The sequence below is a fragment of the Hydra viridissima genome, unplaced genomic scaffold, assembly GCF_058129835.1.
Source record: "Hydra viridissima isolate aposymbiotic clone 2 unplaced genomic scaffold, HvirCarnegie_v1 scaffold_2, whole genome shotgun sequence".
Taxonomy (NCBI): domain Eukaryota; kingdom Metazoa; phylum Cnidaria; class Hydrozoa; order Anthoathecata; family Hydridae; genus Hydra; species Hydra viridissima.
In genome coordinates this window covers 20,046,658-20,067,742 of record NW_028324301.1, presented here as the reverse complement: position 1 = coordinate 20,067,742, position 21,085 = coordinate 20,046,658, and the positions used below count along the sequence as shown (strand labels likewise).

The 21,085-nt window shown below is 29.1% G+C and overlaps 2 protein-coding genes across 6 annotated transcripts; both read right to left on the bottom strand.

Annotated features, from left to right (window-relative positions):
- Nucleotides 1-11: 11 nt before the first annotated feature.
- Nucleotides 12-2,907, bottom strand: LOC149892353 (uncharacterized). Its single transcript, XM_090078120.1, has 2 exons — nt 2,542-2,907; nt 12-1,655 (listed from the first exon to the last, which is right to left on the bottom strand). The coding sequence occupies exons 1-2, from the start codon at nt 2,791-2,793 to the stop codon at nt 12-14; spliced, it is 1,896 nt and encodes a 631-aa protein (XP_089934246.1). The 5' UTR covers nt 2,794-2,907.
- A 7,457-nt stretch (nt 2,908-10,364) lies between these two features.
- LOC149892352 (uncharacterized) lies at nt 10,365-16,340 on the bottom strand. 5 transcript variants are annotated; one of them, XR_016450105.1, is made up of 8 exons: nt 15,914-16,340; nt 15,589-15,749; nt 15,384-15,494; nt 15,061-15,207; nt 14,199-14,419; nt 11,837-11,980; nt 10,760-10,862; nt 10,365-10,665 (listed from the first exon to the last, which is right to left on the bottom strand). XR_016450105.1 is itself a non-coding variant. In XM_090079801.1 (6 exons), the coding sequence occupies exons 3-6, from the start codon at nt 15,414-15,416 to the stop codon at nt 11,899-11,901; spliced, it is 483 nt and encodes a 160-aa protein (XP_089935927.1). In that variant the 5' UTR covers nt 15,417-15,494; nt 15,589-15,749; nt 15,914-16,340; the 3' UTR covers nt 11,712-11,898. The 5 variants fall into 5 exon arrangements, 1 of the variants encoding a protein (XP_089935927.1); XR_016450106.1 differs by lacking the exon at nt 11,837-11,980; XR_016450108.1 differs by lacking the exon at nt 14,199-14,419.
- Between the last annotated feature and the right edge of the window lie 4,745 nt (nt 16,341-21,085).

Genomic DNA, 21,085 nt, shown 5'->3' with positions numbered 1-21,085 from the left:
GTTTTAAACATTTATATCAATTTTAATGGAAAAGTTGATGTTTTTACAAGTTCTTTAATATACGATCTAAGTGGTTTTAGTTCTTTAAAATCAGGAATTTTCCCCACAACATTATTTCCAAGAGTAGTGAGCAAAGAATGTTCATGATGTTGCCAATTTTTTATTGGATTTGAATGCAGAATGCTATCTGATATTTCCTTGATAACTGACATCAGTAAATTATTTAGTTGAATAATAAAGAAATTTGAGTTTGAAGTTTCAGGATGATAAGATTGTAAAATGCAGTATTTAGATTTTGTACATAGTAATGCAAGCTGAGCCTGCACGTAATACTGAGGTTGGTTTTTTAAGTGGGTCAATGGACTGTCGCTGTTTTTTGCTCGTGTTTTAATTTCCAAAATAATTTGATGTGACACAAGGCTATCTGGACTTGCCCCATAATTTAAATCATCTGGGTGATAGAAAAATCCACAGATTTCAGGAGAACATTTTGATATCTTTGCAAAGTGCTGAAGTGCAATAAATTCATATTTATGACCACGCTCAAAATTTTTTATGTTTTGTGTGTTATAAATATCATTTTCATTTAATCCTTCCTTAACTATCTTCCAATAATTTGTAAATTTTTCCTGTCCATATATTCCAAGCAATGCTGGTAATCGACTCCCCGTTATTTTCCCTTTTCTTGTGTCCATCCACTCCTGGGTATTTTGTTTGACATTAGTATGATTTGTGTATTGTCCTTGTGATGGTATCAGATTTGTCAAATCAATGCGAATAACAGGATCCTCATTTAAAAGTTGTTTATTAATTTTTTCTAAAACAATAACTTGTTCAGGCGAAGCTATGATTACCTCGATGTTTACTTTATTTTGATTTAGTATTTGCAATATTGTTGGTATTTCACTATAATTATCTTGACATTTTTGTGGGTTTACTGCTTGTTTATTTAAAGTACGACTTTTTGCATTTATAGAACTTAACTTATTGAATTGGGATTTAAAACTTTCAGGGTCATATCTAAATCTTAAGTGCCCCATTAGTGAAGATTCATATCCAAGATCTATTGAACAAAGAGTATCATATACGTGTCTTTCAAAATTGGGTTCCTTTTTCAGCCCTTCCTTAATTTTTTGCTTCATTTTTAAAACATCTCTTTTAAAAGATGAACTTTCTGGATCTGCTGGAGTAATTTTTAAGTTTTCAATTGTGCTTTTGTTTCTTGCTGATTTTACTTTAATATGAGATAGTGGGACCATTGGAATAGAACCTTTTTTTGATCTTTTATGCCATTTCTGTATCACTTGTGTGCACGTTAATTCTAAAATTTTTGTCTTTGTATCCTCATAATGCTTTAAGTAAAGTAGGATAGCTAAAACATGACAACAAAGCCCACTAAGACCAACGGGGCATTCACAATAACCTTTACGAGGTGTCCCTCCTACAAAAAGTAGATAAGCAGGGCGTGCATCATGGCTATAAGATTTTCTTATGAAAGCTCTTACATATACTATATTGTTATCTGAATGTATTTTAACTGATATAATTTTTCTGCTAGTTAACATTTGGTATGCTTTTTGCTGTTGTCCAAATGTACCCTCTCTTTTATTGAGTATGTATTCTTTAAAAAGTTCAGAGTTTACACAAGGGTAGAGGTTTTGGCGCTACTGCAGTTTCTCCCCCCCCCCCCTTTTTTTTTATTTTTGATTATGATAGAGAATTTTATGCTGATTCAGAAAAATATAAAAACATGGACCTGAAAATCAACGGAAAGTGCTCTATTTCGAAGTCAAAGTTGAAAAAAATCCCACTAAAAACCCTAATATTCGCCATTTTTTTTCAAAACGCTTTCATTTTTAACGAAAGTTAATTACCGTTACATTGCGCAATAAAAAGACCTGGTTTCCATCAGCCTTCGCATTACTATTTTAAAGTGTTATAACGAAAGTGTAATAAAAGAAATGAAATTAATGGAAGATTTCAAATAAAAGTTGAACGTAGAGTGTGGGAATGTAGACAAACTGATGAATAATTATTATTGTATTGTACGCTGGTTTTTTTTATTAAAAAAAACGGTTTAAAGATGACATTTTCTAAATTTTACATGTGATAAAACAACTATGAACTAAGTTTCAAAAGTTCTTCTTTTAGGAAACAAAACTGCTGAATTCTTTTTTAAAATTCATTACAAAAGTACATTACTTGCAATATAGTTTATTCTCTAATAAATCAAAAAACGGCTATTTTCATTGCCACGAAAATTGCGCGAGATAAACATACTTTAACGACTTTTTTTAATGTAAAAACCATGCTATAAATGTATTGTTTTTGTCAGCTAAAAAATCATTAACTTAATATTCTCAAAATGGCGAATATTAGGGTTTTTAGTGGGATTTTTTTCAACTTTGACTTCGAAATAGAGCACTTTCCGTTGATTTTCAGGTCCATGTTTTTATATTTTTCTGAATCAGCATAAAGTTCTCTATCATAATCAAAAATAAAAAAAGGGGGGGGGGGGGGAGAAACTGCAGTAGCGCCGAGGTTTTCACTTCCAGTCCAATTTTGAGACATGTGTGGTATCTCGTCTACATGTAAGCTTGTTTTGAATAAGTAGTTTTTTTTTGCTTTTAGATAAAGTTTCTTAACTAGTTTTGGATATGGTAAGAACTTCAAAATTCTGCCTTGCAACTCTTTAACAGAGCCTGAGACACCCAGTCCGTGGTTAACAAGCCATTCAACACAAATCTTTCTTGATGCAGTTGAAATGTTAACTACATTAATATTTAATTCCATTTATAACAGTAATAGTAAATTAGTTTATATTTATATTAGCTATATTTTGCTTCACTTTAAACTGCTATAAATGTAAACAAACACAATAAAATTTTTTGTCCCTACAGCTCAATTATTAGTACCCAGACCTTCCCGTATGAAACTTGCTAATACGGGAAATTTTTTGAAGCCAGTGTTGCGTTAAAAAAGTTAGTCGTTAAAAAAGTTTATTAAATGTGAAATCTGCGCATGCCTAAATCATTAAAACTTTTTTAACGCCTTACGGTGTTGCGTTAAAAAAGTTAGTCGTTAAAAAAGTTAACAAATAGTTCTGCGCATGCTTTACGCATGCGCAGTATGGTCAAAGAAGCGTTCGTTAGGGAATGAAATTAGACGTTAAAAAAGTTGCATTGTTTCATTAGGGTATGTAAAATAATAAAAATTAGTGTATACTTTATATTAAAAATGGCTGTCCATGTTTACTCAGTTGCTGAAATTATTTTATACTTTACCTTAAAAATGGCTGTCCGTGTTTACTCAGTTGCTGAATTCATAAGCTTTACTACTGATATATGGACCAGTAGTTCAAATGAAAGCTTCATGAGCCTGACAGGTCACTGTTTAGACAATACATTTAATCAGAAAACTGTTGTACTTAGAGTAGTTCCATTTCCTGAGAGGCATACAGCAGCAAATATTGCTGAATTGATTGAAGATATTATGGCTTAATTTAATATATCACCTTCAAAAATTCATTTAATAGCTAGAGATAATGGTACAAATATTGTTAAGGCTATTAAAGATAGCCCATATGATAGTATGCCTTGTTTTTTACACACACTGCAACTAGTAATTAATGAGTGTATTTTTGAACAAACAGTTGTCAAGAATGTCATTGCAAACTGGCATTCAATTGTTGGGCATTTTAGCCATTCTCCCCAAGCCTGCCCTAAACTTAAAGCTCTTCAAGAAGCAAACAATGTTCCTAAGCACAAACTTATTCAAAATGTTCCAACAAGGTGGAATTGTACCTGTCATATGTTAGAACTAATTTATGAACAAAGGAAACCTCTAACCATATATGCACTTGAAAATGGTAAGCTTCCTTTATTAAATGCAAACAAATGGATGATTATTGGACAGTTTTGTGTTTTGCTAAAAGATTTTCCCAAAACAAGAGTTCGCTTGAGTGAAAGAAATTCTATTGTCTCAGATATTATACCACAGATACAGTTTTTGAAACATTTCATTAATAAAGCTTTAATTGATGAAAACTAATTCAATGGAGAATAGTTTCAAACAATATACTAATAACTATAACATCATCTTGTCAATATTTATTGATCCCAGATTCAAATTAAAAATGTTCAAAAATGAAAACACCTTTTCAGCTGCTAAAACAAGTACTGAGAACATAACCATTCAGCTTATTAAAACCCATGAAAATATAAAAAACATCAAAGTTACTGAAAATGATCAGTCTGCAGCTTGTGACATTGAAAATATTGACTCAGAATATGAAAATAATGGTACAGTACTAAATGAATAGAAAGATATAGTAGAAATGGATTTTGACAATTGCTTCGAAGAACTTGTAGGATTTAATTCTAATTAAATCGGTTAACCACAAACTTTAATTTCAAATGAAACTTTATTAAACAAAATTCAACTCTACTCAAATGAAGACCTTATTGATAAAGAAAGCAATCTTTTGTTGTGGTGGAAATCACAGAAAACCAAAATGCCACTATTAGCAAAGCTTGCTTTAAAGTATTTAAGCTGCCCACCGTCTTCTGTGGAGAGTGAAAGACTTTTTAGTATTGGTGGAAATGTATATACTGCAAAGAGAAATAGCTTAACAGGAGCTCATGGTGAAATGTTAATATTTCTGAACTATAATATGAGAAATTAAAAATATTTGATTATGTATATATTATTGTAATTAGTATAGTATAATTCTTTTAGGAGTATCTATGTTCTATTTTTTCATGAAATATAATTTATTTAGGAGTTTAAAAGCTTTGATACTGTGAGGAGGTGAAATGAAAAAAAAAATGTCATGAAAATTGTATAACTTTTTAGAATTAGAAAATTTCGGGGAAAAAAATTTGGAAAAAATAATTGAAACTCTCTTTGAGAGCTTTTGCTCAAAAATAAAAAAAGAATGCCTCCCAATGCCTTAATCAAAATTTCAAAGCATATTCTGTTGTGGATTTGAGGGTTGCGCAAATAAAGAGTATTGTCAGCCAGGGTAACTTTGGTCAGTTTTGGCAGTTTTTCTTAAACATCTCTGAATCTTACTAATTTTTTACAGTTTTCTCTTGTGGTAATAACATTATAGGTCTTGGCTATAGGCCTCTATATTTATTTTTTTAATTTTTTTATTACAAATATTTATTTTTAAACGCCGAAAAGTGACCAATGTTACCCCAGGTTTTTATCATGTTTGATCAATAATACTCCTGGTATGGGTTAACACTGGTCACTTTTTGGAGTTTTAAAAAATCATCAGTCTTTAAACACTTAGAGAAACATGAAAAGAACATTTAAATAGACAAAAAATTTCGCAACTAGCTCCCTGTTATTGTGCAAAAGTCATTAAAAGTCATTTTCTAGTAGGTCATTACCGTAATCTGAGGATGATGACACTTGTTCAACTCTTGCCCTTTTCTTGTTATTCTTGGTGTTACTGTTATTCTTGGTGTTATTGTTATTCTTTGATGTGGTAGTAGAATATTTTCCTTTATCGAAGGGAAATATTCTACTAGCCTTGAAGTCAGATCTCAAATTATCGCTTTTCAATTGACGTTGCAGTAGAGCAAGAAGACCGAGGAACTGATTTTTTGGTATTGATCCTTTGATGCGCGTTTCTATCTTTAGCGGACGGAAAACAGCAACGTCCAGCGGTTGAAGCAAATGGGAAGCGTATATTCCGAACTGTCGACTAGCCTTTCTCACGCTTATTCTTCCAGTTAAACATTCTTTTATAGTATTGGACAACGTTTCTTGACTGTATGAAGTTGCATATGCTCTTGAACCACGCTTTCGCTTATATTTCCTCGGCATTTTCACCGGCTAAGAATTCAAATGGTTCAATAAATGTATCAGAAGTGTCAAAAAATGCCAAAATAAACTCAATGTAGTCTACGAAGTAACTGTTCTATATTCACAAAAACTGTTGATATACCAAAATTGTTGATAAAATAGTCGATATATATTGTTGGTATCTCTAACAAAATTAAAACATGTTATCTTTGTTAAATTTTAGGAATTTAAAAAAAATCAACAATTGACCCCGGTCAACAAAGTCACCCCGGCGACCAAAGTTACCCCGGTTGACGGTACCATTTTGAATACTTTTTTAACGGGCAAACTTTTTTAACACCGTAAGGCGTTAAAAAAGTTTTAATGATTTTGCGCATGCGCAGATTTCACATTTAATAAACTTTTTTAACGACTAACTTTTTTAACGTAACACCGGTGTTGCGTTAAAAAGTTAGTCGTTAAAAAAGTTAACAAATAGTTCTGCACATGCGTTACGCATGCGCAGTATGGTCAAAGAAGCGTTCGTTAGGGAATGAAATTAGACGTTAAAAAAGTTGCATTGTTTCATTAGGGTATGTAAAATAATAAAAATTAGTGTATACTTTATATTAAAAATGGCTGTCCATGTTTACTCAGTTGCTGAAATTATTTTATACTTTATCTTAAAAATGGCTGTCCGTGTTTACTCAGTTGCTGAATTCATAAGCTTTACTACTGATATATGGACCAGTAGTTCAAATGAAAGCTTCATGAGCCTGACAGGTCACTGTTTAGACAATACATTTAATCAGAAAACTGTTGTACTTAGAGTAGCTCCTTTTCCTGAGAGGCGTACAGCAGCAAATATTGCTGAATTGATTGAAGATATTATGGCTGAATTTAAAATATCACCTTCAAAAATTCATTTAATAGCTAGAGATAATGGTACAAATATTGTTAAGGCTATTAAAGATAGCCCATATGATAGTATGCCTTGTTTTTACACACACTGCAACTAGTAATTAATGAGTGTATTTTTGAACAAACAGTTGTCAAGAATGTCATTGCAAACTTCCATTCAATTGTTGAGTATTTCAGCCATCCTCCCCAAGCCTGCCCTAAACTTAAAGCTCTTCAAGAAGCAAACAATGTTCCTAAGCACAAACTTATTCAAAATGTTCCAACAAGGTGGAATAGTACCTGTCATATGTTAGAACTAATTTATGAACAAAGGAAACCTTAAACAGTATATGCACCTGAAAATGGTAAGCTTCCTTTATTAAATGCAAACAAATGGATGATTATTGGACAGTTTTGTATTTTGCTAAAAGATTTCCACAAAACAAGAGTTCGCTTGAGTGAAAGAAATTCTATTGTCTCAGATATTATACCACAGATACAGTTTTTGAAACATTTCATTAATAAAGCTTTAATTGATGGAAACTAATTCAATGGAGAATAGTTTCAAACAATATACTGATAACTATAACATCATCTTGTCAACGTTTCTTGATGCCAGAATTAAATTTAACATGTTCAAAAATGAAAACACCTTTTCAGCTGCCAAAACAAGTATTGAGAACATAACCATTCAACTTATTAAAACCCATAAAAATATAAAAAACATCAAAGTTACTGAAAATGATCGGTCTGCAGCTTGTGACATTGAAAATATTGACTCAGAATATGAAAATAATGGTACAGTACTAAATGAATAGAAAGATATAGTAGAAATGGATTTTGACAATTGCTTTGAAGAACATGTAGGATTTAAATCTAAACAAATCAGTCAACCACAAACTTTAATTTCAAATGAAACTTTATTAAACAAAGTTCAACACTACTCAAATGAAGACCTTATTGACAAAGAAAGCAATCTTTTGTTGTGGTGGAAATCACAGAAAACCAAAATGCCACTATTAGCAAAGCTTGCTTTAAAGTATTTAAGCTGCCCACCGTCTTCTGTGAAGAGTGAAAGACTTTTTAGTATAGGTGGAAATGTATATACTGCAAAGAGATATAGCTTAACAGGAGCTCATGGTGAAATGTTAATATTTCTGAACTATAATATGAGAAATTAAAAATATTTGATTTTGTTTATATTACTATAGTTAGTATAGTATAATTCTTTTAGAAGTGAGTATCTATGTTCTATTTTTTCATGAAATATAATTTATTTAGGAGTTTAAAAGCTTTGATACTATGAGGAGGTGAAATGAAAAAAAAAAATGTCATGAAAATTGTATAACTTTTTAGAATTAGAAAGTTACAGGGAAAAAAAATTTGGAAAAAATAATTGCAACTCTCTTTGAGAGCTTTTGCTCAAAAATAAAAAAAGAATGCCTCCCAATGCCTTAATCAAAATTTCAAAGCATATTCTGTTATGGATTTGAGGGTTGCGCAAATTAAAGAGTATCGTTAGCCAGGGTAACTTTGGTCAGTTTTGGCAGTTTTTCTTAAACATCTCTGAATCTTATTAATTTTTTACAGTTTTCTCTTGTGGTAATAACATTATAGGTCTTGGCTATAGGCCTCTATATTTATTTTTTTAATTTTTTTATTACAAATATTTATTTTTAAACGCCTAAAAGTGGCCAATGTTACCCCAGGTTTTTATCATGTTTGATCAATAATACCCCTGCAATGGGGTAACATTGGTCACTTTTTGGAGTTTTAAAAAATCATCAGTCTTTAAACACTTAGAGAAACATGAAAAAAACAATGTCGATACTATCAGTATTGCTTCGATACCAAACGATACCGATAATAAAAAGAATCGTATAGTATCGCATGGTCTCGAATCGAGACTCTCAATAAAACTTTATCATTTTATCATTAATCATCTTTCTGACACAGTCCTTGAATTACATTTTTTTGCAATGGATGTTCAGGACAAAACAAAAATTACACTGTGTTTCGTTTTTTGCATTGGATGGTTCACTTTCAAAAACGTTTTAAATGTATTAAAGTGTCATTTCCTATACGAGGTCATTCTTATATGGAATGCGATCGTGACATGGCAAATGTTAATATAAAGGCTAATGTTGAAATTCCTGAGGATTGGCGTCAGATTCTTAAGAATTGCAGAAAAAAACCTTCACCTTTTGATGTTGTAAATTTTTTTAATGTCAATTTTTTCAGATTTTCTGATTACTTGAAACAATATTATAAGTGCGCATGTCCGATAAAAACTCGACCAGTCAGAGAACTTGTCATTCAAGATATACACCCTGCACTGCTTCTCTTTCCTAACAACTGGAATGGCAATATTGAAAATACTGCTTTGGTAAAACGTAGACAAAATAATCAAACAGAAACTGCACTCAATCAGTTTAATATGTATTCCTCAGTTCTACCAATAAGTACTGCCAAGTATAACGACTTACAAGTTCTGAAGCCTATGTAAACCTGATAATCACAGTTTTTTATTGTATAATCACAGTTTTTTTATAATCACAGTTTTTTCTATGTAAACCTGATATTCACAGTTTTTTTTGATAATCTTGTTACTTCAAACACAGAAACACAAGATTCGGCATCAGAAGATTCAGATACTGATTAGAAAAATATATTTTAATTATGGTTATGTTTCTCATTAATTTCATGTTGGTCTCATTAATTTCATGTATAGTAATGTTTCTGATTAATTTGTGTTAAAATTTATGTATTAATTAGTTTGACTTTGTTAGATAAAAAAAATCTATCGCTCCACAATAGGTGTTAACAAAATATAATAACTTCCCATAGACGTTTCAGCGGGATAACAAAAAAAAATTAGCTAAAGAAACAGCAGGGTCAACTGTCTTTTGAGGCCCCTTACATCATTAAGAGCCCATTTTTAAGATATTTTAAGAAATAATCTGATATAAATATAGTTATATATATATATATATATATATATATATATATATATATATATATATATATATATATATACATAAAACTAAAAAGTAGTGTATAAATTAAATTTTAAAGAAAGTTTTGAACTTTAAAAATTGATTAACTCAAAATAAGAAAAATGTGACAACGCTGGTTTTTCCACTGAGGTCTTCATATGTATACCCAGTAAACATCATGTAGTCGGACCGGCAGAGGACCGCTGTCAGCACTTCTGCCGGCCCGACGTCGGCCGCCCGCTGTGGTGCCGTGCTGTTTTGCACATCGTATTTACATCGGTCCGTTTATTTGCCTGCTGAAGGCGGTCCAACAGTGGACCGATAGAGGCAAAACGCCAACTTTTTAACAACGGTTCGTTGGCGGCAAACCAATGTAGGTACGATAGCGGTTCAATATAGTACCCTTAGTGGTTTTTAATACCATTTCTAGGGATAGATATACTTGTTTACTTGCATTTTTTTTTTTTTTTACGAACTTATCTATTTCAAACTGATAATTACTTTTTTTAAGTAATTGAATCCTTAGAATGAGCATTTTTATTTTAAGATTCCAACAGGCCGACACAATCTTGGCAAAACACAGCTGATACTTTTGACCAAATGCTTAGATATATAGACACAAATAAAGTCATAGATCAATGCAAATTTGTGAACAAATACGAATATAAAAGATACTCAGAAATACTAAAACATTTTACTATTAAGATATTACAAATTACATATTAAAGTCATAGTGAAATTGTTATCAATAAATATAACATAAAAGATATTGACGGGTTAGTTTGCGTTTCATTTTGTGTTTGCTGATCGATTCTTCCAATATAAGCAGTTTATTTTGAAATCTGCTTTAGTGCTTTAGCTTTAAGCCATGTTTATCATCATTTCAATCAGATGCAATTTATAGTAGGCAAATCATTTCCTGGTAAAAATCACTTTACGTTACTTTACTCGTCTGCAGATTTCTAATTTTGCCCTGAAAACAGATATATAATCATAATTTAGCAATCTAAAATTTAATAGATATTGCAACAAACATATTAAAAAACACAATGTATCACTATACTTACACTATATAAGACAATAGAACACTAGCCTTCTCAGGATTTACATGCATCTTTTGAAGGTGCCTCACTGCAAGTTTTTAGCTAGGAATTCTCTTTTCATGTGTGCCTACATGATAAATACAAATATATTTTGAATATTGAACATAGTTTTCACTGTACAAACAAAAGCATAACTTAATGTAATAAACTATGAAAATTTCCTGAAAAAATAAAAAAGCTGTAAAAGAGGCAAATAACTGGCATACTGATTCCATACAAATGGTTGAGGGTTGTAAACAAGCATATAAAACAATTTTTTTTCATAAAATAAATTACCAGCAAGCATATAAAAAACAAAAGTGATTTTTTTGCATATAACTAAAATTTTTTGATTTACTTTGTTACTAAACCTTTACTTATTTCTCATTAAAAAAACATGCACTATGTATTTTTTAAATCATATATCCTAGAGTGTTTATAGTAAATAAAGAAAATTTTAATGCTCAAAAAACGAAGCATCTGGTAGACAATTTAAAGAATATCTCTTGATTGAAAACATTTTGGCTAAAAAGTTAAATTGTTCTGAACTCTGTAAAAAAAATCTAAAACATCACTGTTTCATTTTAACCTGTCATTTTTTTGAAAAAGAGTGTACTCTTTTTAAAAAAATGCATAACAGTATATAATAATGGTATATAGTAGTATAATAGTATATAATAGTAGTATTTAAATAATACTATTCCTTAGGATAAATACTATATTTTGATACGAAAAAATCAAAAGATCTTTGTACATACATACATACATACATATATATACATACATACATACATACATACATATATATATATATATATATATATATATATATATATATATATATATATATATATATATATATATATATATATATATATATATGGACTCAATAAAATTTAAGATTTAAATGTTTTTCTTCTTTTAACTTCTGGCTTCATTGCTTTAGATTTTGAATTGTTTCTTATATAGTGTTCTTTCAACATGCTTTTCAAGTGACGACAACCTTTCATGTGCCAAAATAAACAATTAAGATTGTTAATTCAGCATGCAAATTTTCCTCACCTTGTTCCCCATAAACATCAATGGTTAATCTCCATTTTTGAATAACTTGAAGAATAAGGGTTTTAAGCAAATGCATCATTGGAGTTACAGATGCATTTGGCCAAGTCAGTTGATAAAAAGTCATAACATTGCAGATTGCTCATTCTAAAATTAAACTATTTACTTATATGAAAAAGATTTAAAATAAATTAATTTAAATAAGCTAACCAAATTTCTACCTAAATAAAAGCAATCAGCAATTATTGATCCTTTTTAAAGAATCTCAAATATATATTTTACAATCTGCCAAACTCAAAAGATTTTAAATACCTACCTTGTTCCTGAATATCATTCTCTTGAAAAGACTGCAAACTGCTCATGAACTTTGGAGATTTTGAATAATATTGAAATACTGTTTAAATTTCTGGCTTACATTAATAGTAAATGATCATCTGCGTCAAACTTTGAAATTGCATAAATTAAGCAAAGTTTGAGGCTAAATTTCATATTTATGTGCTTAACAAAATTTATTACTCTTACTCTTAGCCCACCCGATAGAAATTGTATTATAGTTTTTTTGAGTTCTTGAATTTTTGTTTAATGACATGCAACACTGCATCTTCAATATCATGTGGAATATTACTTGATTTACTAACTTTACATAAATCATCAATTACTGTGCTGCAGCTATTGGTTAAATGATCTTTCTTACACTCATGATTTATACATTTGCCTTTAAAAAATTTTTTTCCACTAATCTTCCAAAAGTTTCATCATCTACATGGACAGAGCTGAAAAGGCTATTAATCTTGATGTGGGTTGAGAATAAAGGACATTTTGCTTCACTTTCTAGCTAAACTTTAACAATTGATATTATACATAGACTGCAAAACAAGAGCTAACAATCATTGTTCAAGACTGTTTGACGCATTATTCTCCTACAAACCTTACAAATATTCAATGTAATATGTAGATTTATTTGAAGAAACTTGTTCTTTGCCTAAAGGTTAGGGCAAGGATTCAAGAAACTAGTTTATATTTGTTTGCATCCATCTTTTAAAAGTTCCTGGTCTTCCAACATTGGGACTTGGTTTTCAACCAGCCTTACCAAATACACTTACACTCTTTTGTCTGACATTTTAACCAAGTTTTTAGTTTAGCACTGAATAGTTTATTTCTTTGTTTTTCAATATTTCTCATAGTTGTATAACATTTCAAGCACATTTTTGGTGGGTGAACCTCTAAACAATATTCATCTGTATTTGTTTTAAAAATATCAATTATCACTTCAGTCTTACTAGCAGTTGTTAAAGAATCTTTTCCTGTCAAACTTCCACAAATTCTACAAACTCTCAATAATTTTTGTTGATGTTTTCCAGCCATCTACTAAATGAAGTTTTTGAAATGCCCTTAACTAAATATTGAAATTTCATTTCATAAAAAATGACAGGTTATAGAAATCAATATTTTTGGAGAGACAATAAATAATGCTTTTATTAAAAAGTAACCCAAACATCATAAAAATTTTGCTTCATTCATAATACAAATGTATATAAAGTGTTATTTTAAACAATTTTACACTTTTCTGTTCCAATTAGTGTAGTAGACATTAAAACATAAATTTCACTTGGACTTTGTGCATATAACAGCTCAAATATGTAAAATACCATTTTATTTGTCTAAATATTAACAGTCACATAAAATTGCTTTTGGAAATTGGAAACAGTGCTGCAAGCTACATAATAAGTTTTTAACACGGTAAATAAAAATTTAGATATTTGACTATTTGTACCAAACGCATGCGCATAATAAAATCTAAATCTTTTAAAACTATTAAATCACCGTGCAAAAATAATGCCAGAACTGGCATTATGTTGGTAAAATTACAGCGTACTGCATTGTATTACCGATGCTGGCTTGCCTATTTAAAAACACGTTTACAACGAAGCATTTTGCCACTCTGCAGCCGATGGCGGCAGCCAACAAAAAATGGCATAACTGACCTTCATCATTTTGCTAATGAGGGCAAGCCGCGCTTTAGATCACAGTGGGCCAGCATAGGCATGCCCAGGCAGCTTTACACATCACAGTCCGCTGAAAGCATGTTTACTGGGTATATATATATATATACAAAAATTAAGATAAATTCAACTAAAAAGAAAATTTGGACACATCTAATTTTTTTAAATTAAAAACTTTTATCTTAACTTATATGCTCTTCAATAAATATTGAGATACGTGTCAACATTTGTCAAAAAAAAAGATTTGTAGAGCCCCAATAGTAAAAGTATTTTTATTAATTATTTATTGTATACTCTGATTATACTAATCATTAAATAATTTTATAGATTAAACCAAAACTCAAAATTAAAACAATTATTACCTGAGCTTTTGACTTTCAATACCTATGTGTGAACAAATGACATTATTTCTTGGGTAGAATCTTCTGTTGTTAGAAGGAGGTAAATACTTTTTTCCAAACATATCACTCACAGTAATTTTTAAAAGTCTCTTAATTTCACAAACATTTGAAACACCTTGTTTTACAAATTCAGAAATCTTTGCTGACAATTGATGATCAATTTTTTGAGAGAAAAGTTCACTCTGAAGTTTTAAACAATACATGATGTAACTAATCTACATTACTACAACTATGTTTGTTACCATTAATAGTGTACTCAAACATACATGTAACAAAAAATTAAAACTATGTGCATGCAAATAGTAAAAAAAACAACCAATACATGTGTAGAAATAAGCCTTACCATAAAAAATTTGAATATATGTATTTATATGAGTTGTAAGAAACACATTTTAAAAAATCCAATTTTATATCAAATTCAATTTTCTGCTTTGGAAATTTTTTCCAGACATGTCTGAATAAATGTTGTACTCTATATAAATTATTTTTATGGTGCTGTTTTCTCATATTTTTCACATTTTCATGTAAAAAATATATTTGCTCCCCCCTCTGAGTATATTTTATCCTACTTAAAATTTTTAAAAATAACATTTCTTTTCTACATCCTTTATATCACAGATAAAATTTTCTGCATTGTTGAATAATTATTTATTGTAAAAATAATTTTGGCCAAATTTTCAGTTATTCTGGATCACATTGCTGTATCTATAATTTCAGTAGTTATGAATAAAGAAGACTATAATTTTAAAATAATTACTCAAATTTAATTTATTTAACAAAAATCAATAGTCTGCAATATTATATCAAAGCACAAAATAATTACCTTTCCAAGGGGATGATTTCTGTGACACATTAGGCAGTCAATTTCAACTTTAATTTTTCTAGAATATACTGGAGTATTTTGTTTTATCAAAGAATTTTTAATATCTTTTGACACTACACTCTTGTAATAATTTGTTAGATTGACAACCTGAAAAAAAATGACAGAATTGATCAGACTTTTTATGTGAACAATATTTCTATCATTAAAATAAATATCATACAAAAGTAACAAAAATTATAAAAAATCATACAAAAATAATTTTAAAAAATTTCATACAAAAAGTATAACTGGAAAAGAAAACTTAACAAATTTCATTAAAATACTTTTAAATTAGTAAAATATATAATCTTTTTCATGTTAACTTTAGCTGGACATTCAAATTTCTTAGTGCCTTGAATAATCACATATTCAGATTTGTACCAATGATCAAGCTTCTGTAATAAAAGATAAAGACATTTACTTTTTTATTTTTTAGATTTTTAAATGAAATTGCAAATTTTCACAATTAAAACTAAATTTGCTTTTTACTTTTTGATTTTCTTTTGCTTCAATATACTTTTGCTAAGCATTATAATTCTGATCAAATCCATGATGACAGTCAAGCCTTTTTATTGACAAAACAATGTAAGGAGTATTACAAAATTCTGGGGATGTTTCCCATAATACCTTGTGCATGTGGGAAAATATATCTAAAAATGAAACAATATATATATATATATATATATATATATATATATATATATATATATATATATATATATATATATATAATAAAACACTAAAATACATATTACAACTTTAATGAGGTAACTCTGAACAATCATTTAGTTGTCATTGTTTCAATATTTTTTACCTGTATTACCAAACTCTTTTGGAGTTGAGAAAGCAGCAAACCGAACAGTATTGTATATCTCATAGTATCTCATGTGTTAGCTTGAGGAAGCTAACACATTGATTAGCTTCCTCAACCGAATTACATATGTAGGTATCAATTTCATCTGAAATTTGAAGATCTAATTACCGTATATACTCGCGTATAAGTCGATCCAAAAATCAATACAAAATCAATATTAAATGAAACATTTTTTAATCAATATTAATAAGAAATACGAAAAAAAATTTCTAGGAATAAATTTGTTTTTTTTTCTGACCCGCATATAAGTCGAATTGCTGTTTTAGAGTAAACATTTCGTCCAAAATTTCTCGACTTATACGCGAGTATATACGGTATTTCAAAGTAAACGGAAAAACATTGTAGAGCAAAAAATATCTAAAAATCATGCAAACTTGAAACTTTTGTAGGGTCATTAACAGATAGAACACAGCGCTCAGCTTCTTCAACAGTATTATAAATGCAAGTCGTTTCGCTATCTGAAAATTTAATTTACATAGTTTAGTGACTTTTTAGATTAACAAAAATTAAAAATTCAGGTAAGTGATAAGTTAACCAAAACACCTTGCAAACTTAAAACATCTTCTGCCTCACCATTTGGTATGTCTGTGTCATCACAATCTGAAATATCTGAACTAATAACATAATAGTAAAATTTGTTTACAATAAATCATTTATTGTTTTTCTTTTCATTTAAACTTTTCTTAATCTAGAATTTACTTCATTTGTTAAATGAAGCAATTTTTTTTTTAATTTAAAAAAATTGAATATTAACTTATATTTTCTAGATTGATAAAAATTTCAAAATATTAAAACTATAAAAATTTAAACTTTTAAATTAGAATTTTCATTTCCATTTCAAAATTTCTTATTTTAACAATAAAACCTTTTATTTTCTCTTAGCTTAGAAGCCTGTAAAATATTTAAAATTAAAGCGCGTTTTGAAAAATTAAAAATTAAAATAAAATATTTTGCATAACTTAATAATATTTATTTACGCATAATTATGTATTGCGAGCATGGCCGCCGAGAGAAGTTTCGGGCCCCGGAGAGGTTTTCTTTAGGGGCCCTCATTATGATCAATTACATACTCAGGACCAAAAGAAGCGTGCTCTGGTCATTGTAAATGAAACAAAACTATTTAAATATTTTAAAAATTACTTTAAAAAACTGTTTGTACACACGCGGGGCCCCGGGAATCTTCCCCGTCCACCCCCCCCCCCTCTCGGCGGCCATGATTGCGAGTAAGTAGACTTTGATCGTATTCTGAGTGATACTTTCTTGCCCTTACCACTTATTTAACGATTTAGGTAGATTTCACCTACCTAATGGAAACTTAACATCATATCTGCTTATCGCATGCGCAGAGCTATCTGTCTACTTTTTTAACGGACTACTTATGTAACGTGACACCGGAGCAAACTGTCCTACGTTGGAGTAAACTGTCCTACTATTTTGCAGATAATTTTCTTCGGAGTATTTAATGTCGTTTAGCTTTTGTTTAAACGATGGTTTAAAAACTCGCGCATTCTGCGCGAAAGGCATATAAAAACTTGATCACTTTTTATAATATTATTCAAACACTAAACATAATACAATTATAATAAACATAGTAATGAGTTATGGAGCTTATACAAATTAACCAAATTTTTTTCAGTTCCCATGGTCAATTTTTGACGGTATGAAAAATTAAGAAAAGCTATAAAAAAGAAGACATAAAAAATGTGGAATTACGCAAACAAGTAGCATATCAATATCACAATTTATTAACTTAAAATATATATTACAATTTATTTGGATAAATACTTCCAGTAAAAAATAGAAAGTTGTTGTTATTTATTGGTTTTTCTCATATCTTTCGTGATTTTTTGAGCAATATTTCCAGTTTTTGATTTGTATTCATTTTTAAGTCTAAAATGAAAAAGTACTATTTACTGTTTTGCATATTTAAAATAAAACAATGATTTTAATTTAAAAAGTAACTATCAATTACTTAATAATTTCTCAAAAAAAATAAATCGGAAAAATTTTCAATTTGATCCCACCCACAATCCCCTCAATAAAGTCACCTGAAAGAGGTTATGTATTTTTTTATTTAACATATTTAGATAGTTATTAAAAATTGCTTAAATTAAAACCAAGTATTAAGTTATTGGAATACATATGCATTCTGATAACTAAGTTTTAATATATAACACATAACACAATTAAAAGGTAAAAGAGATAAAATCTTAAATGATGAATTTAAATGATCAGCAAATCTCTTTCGAGCAACTTCATTTATTTGTTAAGTATTATTCGTTCTGAAAAAAAAAGAGGAAAAATTCATATACAAAGAAATAATTGAACTAGAAACAATAAAATGCCACTTTCTAAATCAAGTATACTGACATCAAATAAGAAAGGAATTTGTAAATCTAAAATCATAGCCTTGAACAAGTTATTAATATGTAAAGTTTACAACCTCCTCATTTAAAATGAAACTTTATTGTATAATGAATTCTAAAAAATTAGTTGAAATATTTCAATATTAATAAGTTTAATTCTGCTACATGAAAAAAAAAAAAAAAAAATTTTCATTTTTATTAAATTTATTTGTAAATAATGCTACTAAGATCTTCTGGTAATTTTAATATGATTTGCGCAAATATACATGCAAATAGACATACTTTATAAATATATATTACATAAATATACATTATATACATATATAGATTTATCGTTTTTAAAAGCAGATTATTACGTTTTTTACTATAATGGAATGTCTTCATAATTACTTATATTAGTGCTATTATTTATACTTTTATTATCCAGTAGTTAATTACATGAATTACAACAAAAATCATCAAAGCTGCTTTCCAAAATGTTGATCAAACAGTTCAAGTGATATATCTCATTGCATTTTAATCATTTTGCCTTCAGCAGGCATCCGACAAGAACAGAAAATTTCTATAAACTCAATGCGACTAACACCACCCCTTCCTATATTTACACTAACAGTTGGGAACATGGAAAGAACCTGTTCTTGAAGGCTTTTTAATAAATGATCCCGCATTATACTTTGCTTAAACAAACAATGCTTTGGTTGTATCTGCTTAGTTAAAGCTGTAGCAAAAGCAACAGCAAATAAGCCACAATCATTCCCTCCTTTCTGCTGTTGAACATCCATTACTTTTATAGCAATGTTTTTTGCATATTTCCTGCAAATTGCCTAATAAACATTCCTTTACGGTCTGCATAAGACTTCATAATACTTTGTAAATCATAACAGTCAACTGGGAATCCAAAAGAAGACATAGCTATAACATAGTTTGCAAAAATTTCTTCAATTTCACTAAATATTGTGCAACTGCCTGGTTTTTTATTATGTATACCTTTCAATTTATTTTTTATTGTTGATAGAGGACTTTTAAAGGTTAGGCAAGCATCTGTTTGTGTTAAACTACCACTTCTTACTTCTTTTAAACATTTGGTTAATGTTTCCTGGGTGTATGGAATATAATCACGACTCCCAGCAACACGTTTATATGTTCTTGGCATGTTTCTTTGATGTAAATATGATTATTAATTAGTATTTTGTCCTAAAAACCAAAATTGAAAATTAAATCAATAAAATTATATCTATAGACAAAATGTTTTAATCAGAAGTGTTATAAATTTGGCAACTATTGTACAAAATTCATCCTATATAAATATACTATTAGTTATAACATCACAACCCACTCAACTATTAACAGCATTTTCAACCAACTCACAATTTTGCAGCATATAAATTTAACAATTTTTATACACTCTAATAAACAAACAAAAAATATATATTTATAATTCTGCAAACTGCAATTAATATAAGTAATAAATAAACAGAATAACTTTACTCTTGAGATAAACTTAAATTTGGAAGAAGCTGCAAAAGTACAAAATAGTTTTTAAAAGTTAAAACTTTTTTTTATAAATTAGCCAAAGTCACCTACCAGGCCAAAGTCACCTCATTTTACGGTAATCTATTTGACAAATAGAATATACATTTATCGTATATTCTATTTGTTATATCGACTATATTTGTAATCTACTTTACAGTGTCACAAATGTTACAAATAATTTGTCATAATGACTATATTTGTAATTTTCTTAACAGTGTATCAAAGTATACATTATATTGTAACTATGTTATCTATTCCTGCTTGCTCTTCGTCGAATCGCCTGCTTTTCATTCGGGGTGCAGTCATGGCGATAAACAGATGAAGATAGATAATTACTGATATCAGCAAGCATTCTTTCTTCAGCATTATTATTGTCAGGGCTGTGGAGTCGGAGTCGGAGTCGTGGAGTCGGAGTCGGAGTCGGAGCTCATGGCGCTACTCGACTTTCTCCCCCCCCTAATTTTATGATTGATTCTGATAGAGAATTTTATGCTGATTAAGAATCGTATAAAAACATGGGTCTCAAAATCAATGGAAAGTGCTCTAATTCGAAGTCAAAGTTGTAAAAAATCCCACTAAAAACCCTAATATTCGCCATTTTTTTTCAAAACGCTTTCATTTTTAACGAAAATTAATTACCGTTACATTGCGCAATAAACAGACCTGGTTTTTATTAACATTATTATTTTAAAGTATTGTAACGAAAGTGTTATAACGAAATGAAATTAATGGAAGATTTCAAATAAAGGTTGAACGTAGAATGTGAGAATGTAGAAAAATTGATGAATAATTATTATTGTATCCTACGCTGGTTTTTTTTATTAAAAAAACGGTTTGAAGGTTACATTTTTTAAATTTTACATGTGATAGAACAACTATGTACTAAGTTTCATAAGTTCTTCTTTTAGGAAACAAAACTGTTGAATTTTTTTTTTAAATTTATTACAAAAGTACATTACTTGCAATATAGTTTATTCTCTAATAAATCAAAAAACGGCTATTTTCATTGCCACAAAAAATTGCGCAAGATAAACATACTTTAACGACTTTCTTAACGTAAAAACCATGCTATTAATGTTTTGCTTTTGTCAGCTAAAAGATCATTAACTTAGTATTTTCAAAATGGCGAATATTAGGGTTTTTAGTGGGATTTTTTACAACTTTGACTTCGAATTAGAGCACTTTCCATTGATTTTGAGACCCATGTTTTTAT

What these genes read in the sequence shown, in the direction of transcription:
- LOC149892353 (XM_090078120.1), bottom strand. Translation starts at nt 2,793, where the DNA reads ATGGAATTAAATATTAATGTAGTTAACATTTCAACTGCATCAAGAAAG. An exon ending in ATTGGACTGGAAGTGAAAAC is followed by an intron (nt 1,656 to 2,541) that starts CTCGGCGCTACT and finishes TAGCGCCAAAAC; the next exon opens with CTCTACCCTTGTGTAAACTC.
- LOC149892352 (XM_090079801.1), bottom strand. Translation starts at nt 15,416, where the DNA reads ATGAAAAAGATTATATATTTTACTAATTTAAAA. An exon ending in GAAATCATCCCCTTGGAAAG is followed by an intron (nt 14,420 to 15,060) that starts GTAATTATTTTG and finishes TTAAAACTTCAG; the next exon opens with AGTGAACTTTTCTCTCAAAA. An exon ending in ATTGAAAGTCAAAAGCTCAG is followed by an intron (nt 11,981 to 14,198) that starts GTAATAATTGTT and finishes GTTTAATTTTAG; the next exon opens with AATGAGCAATCTGCAATGTT.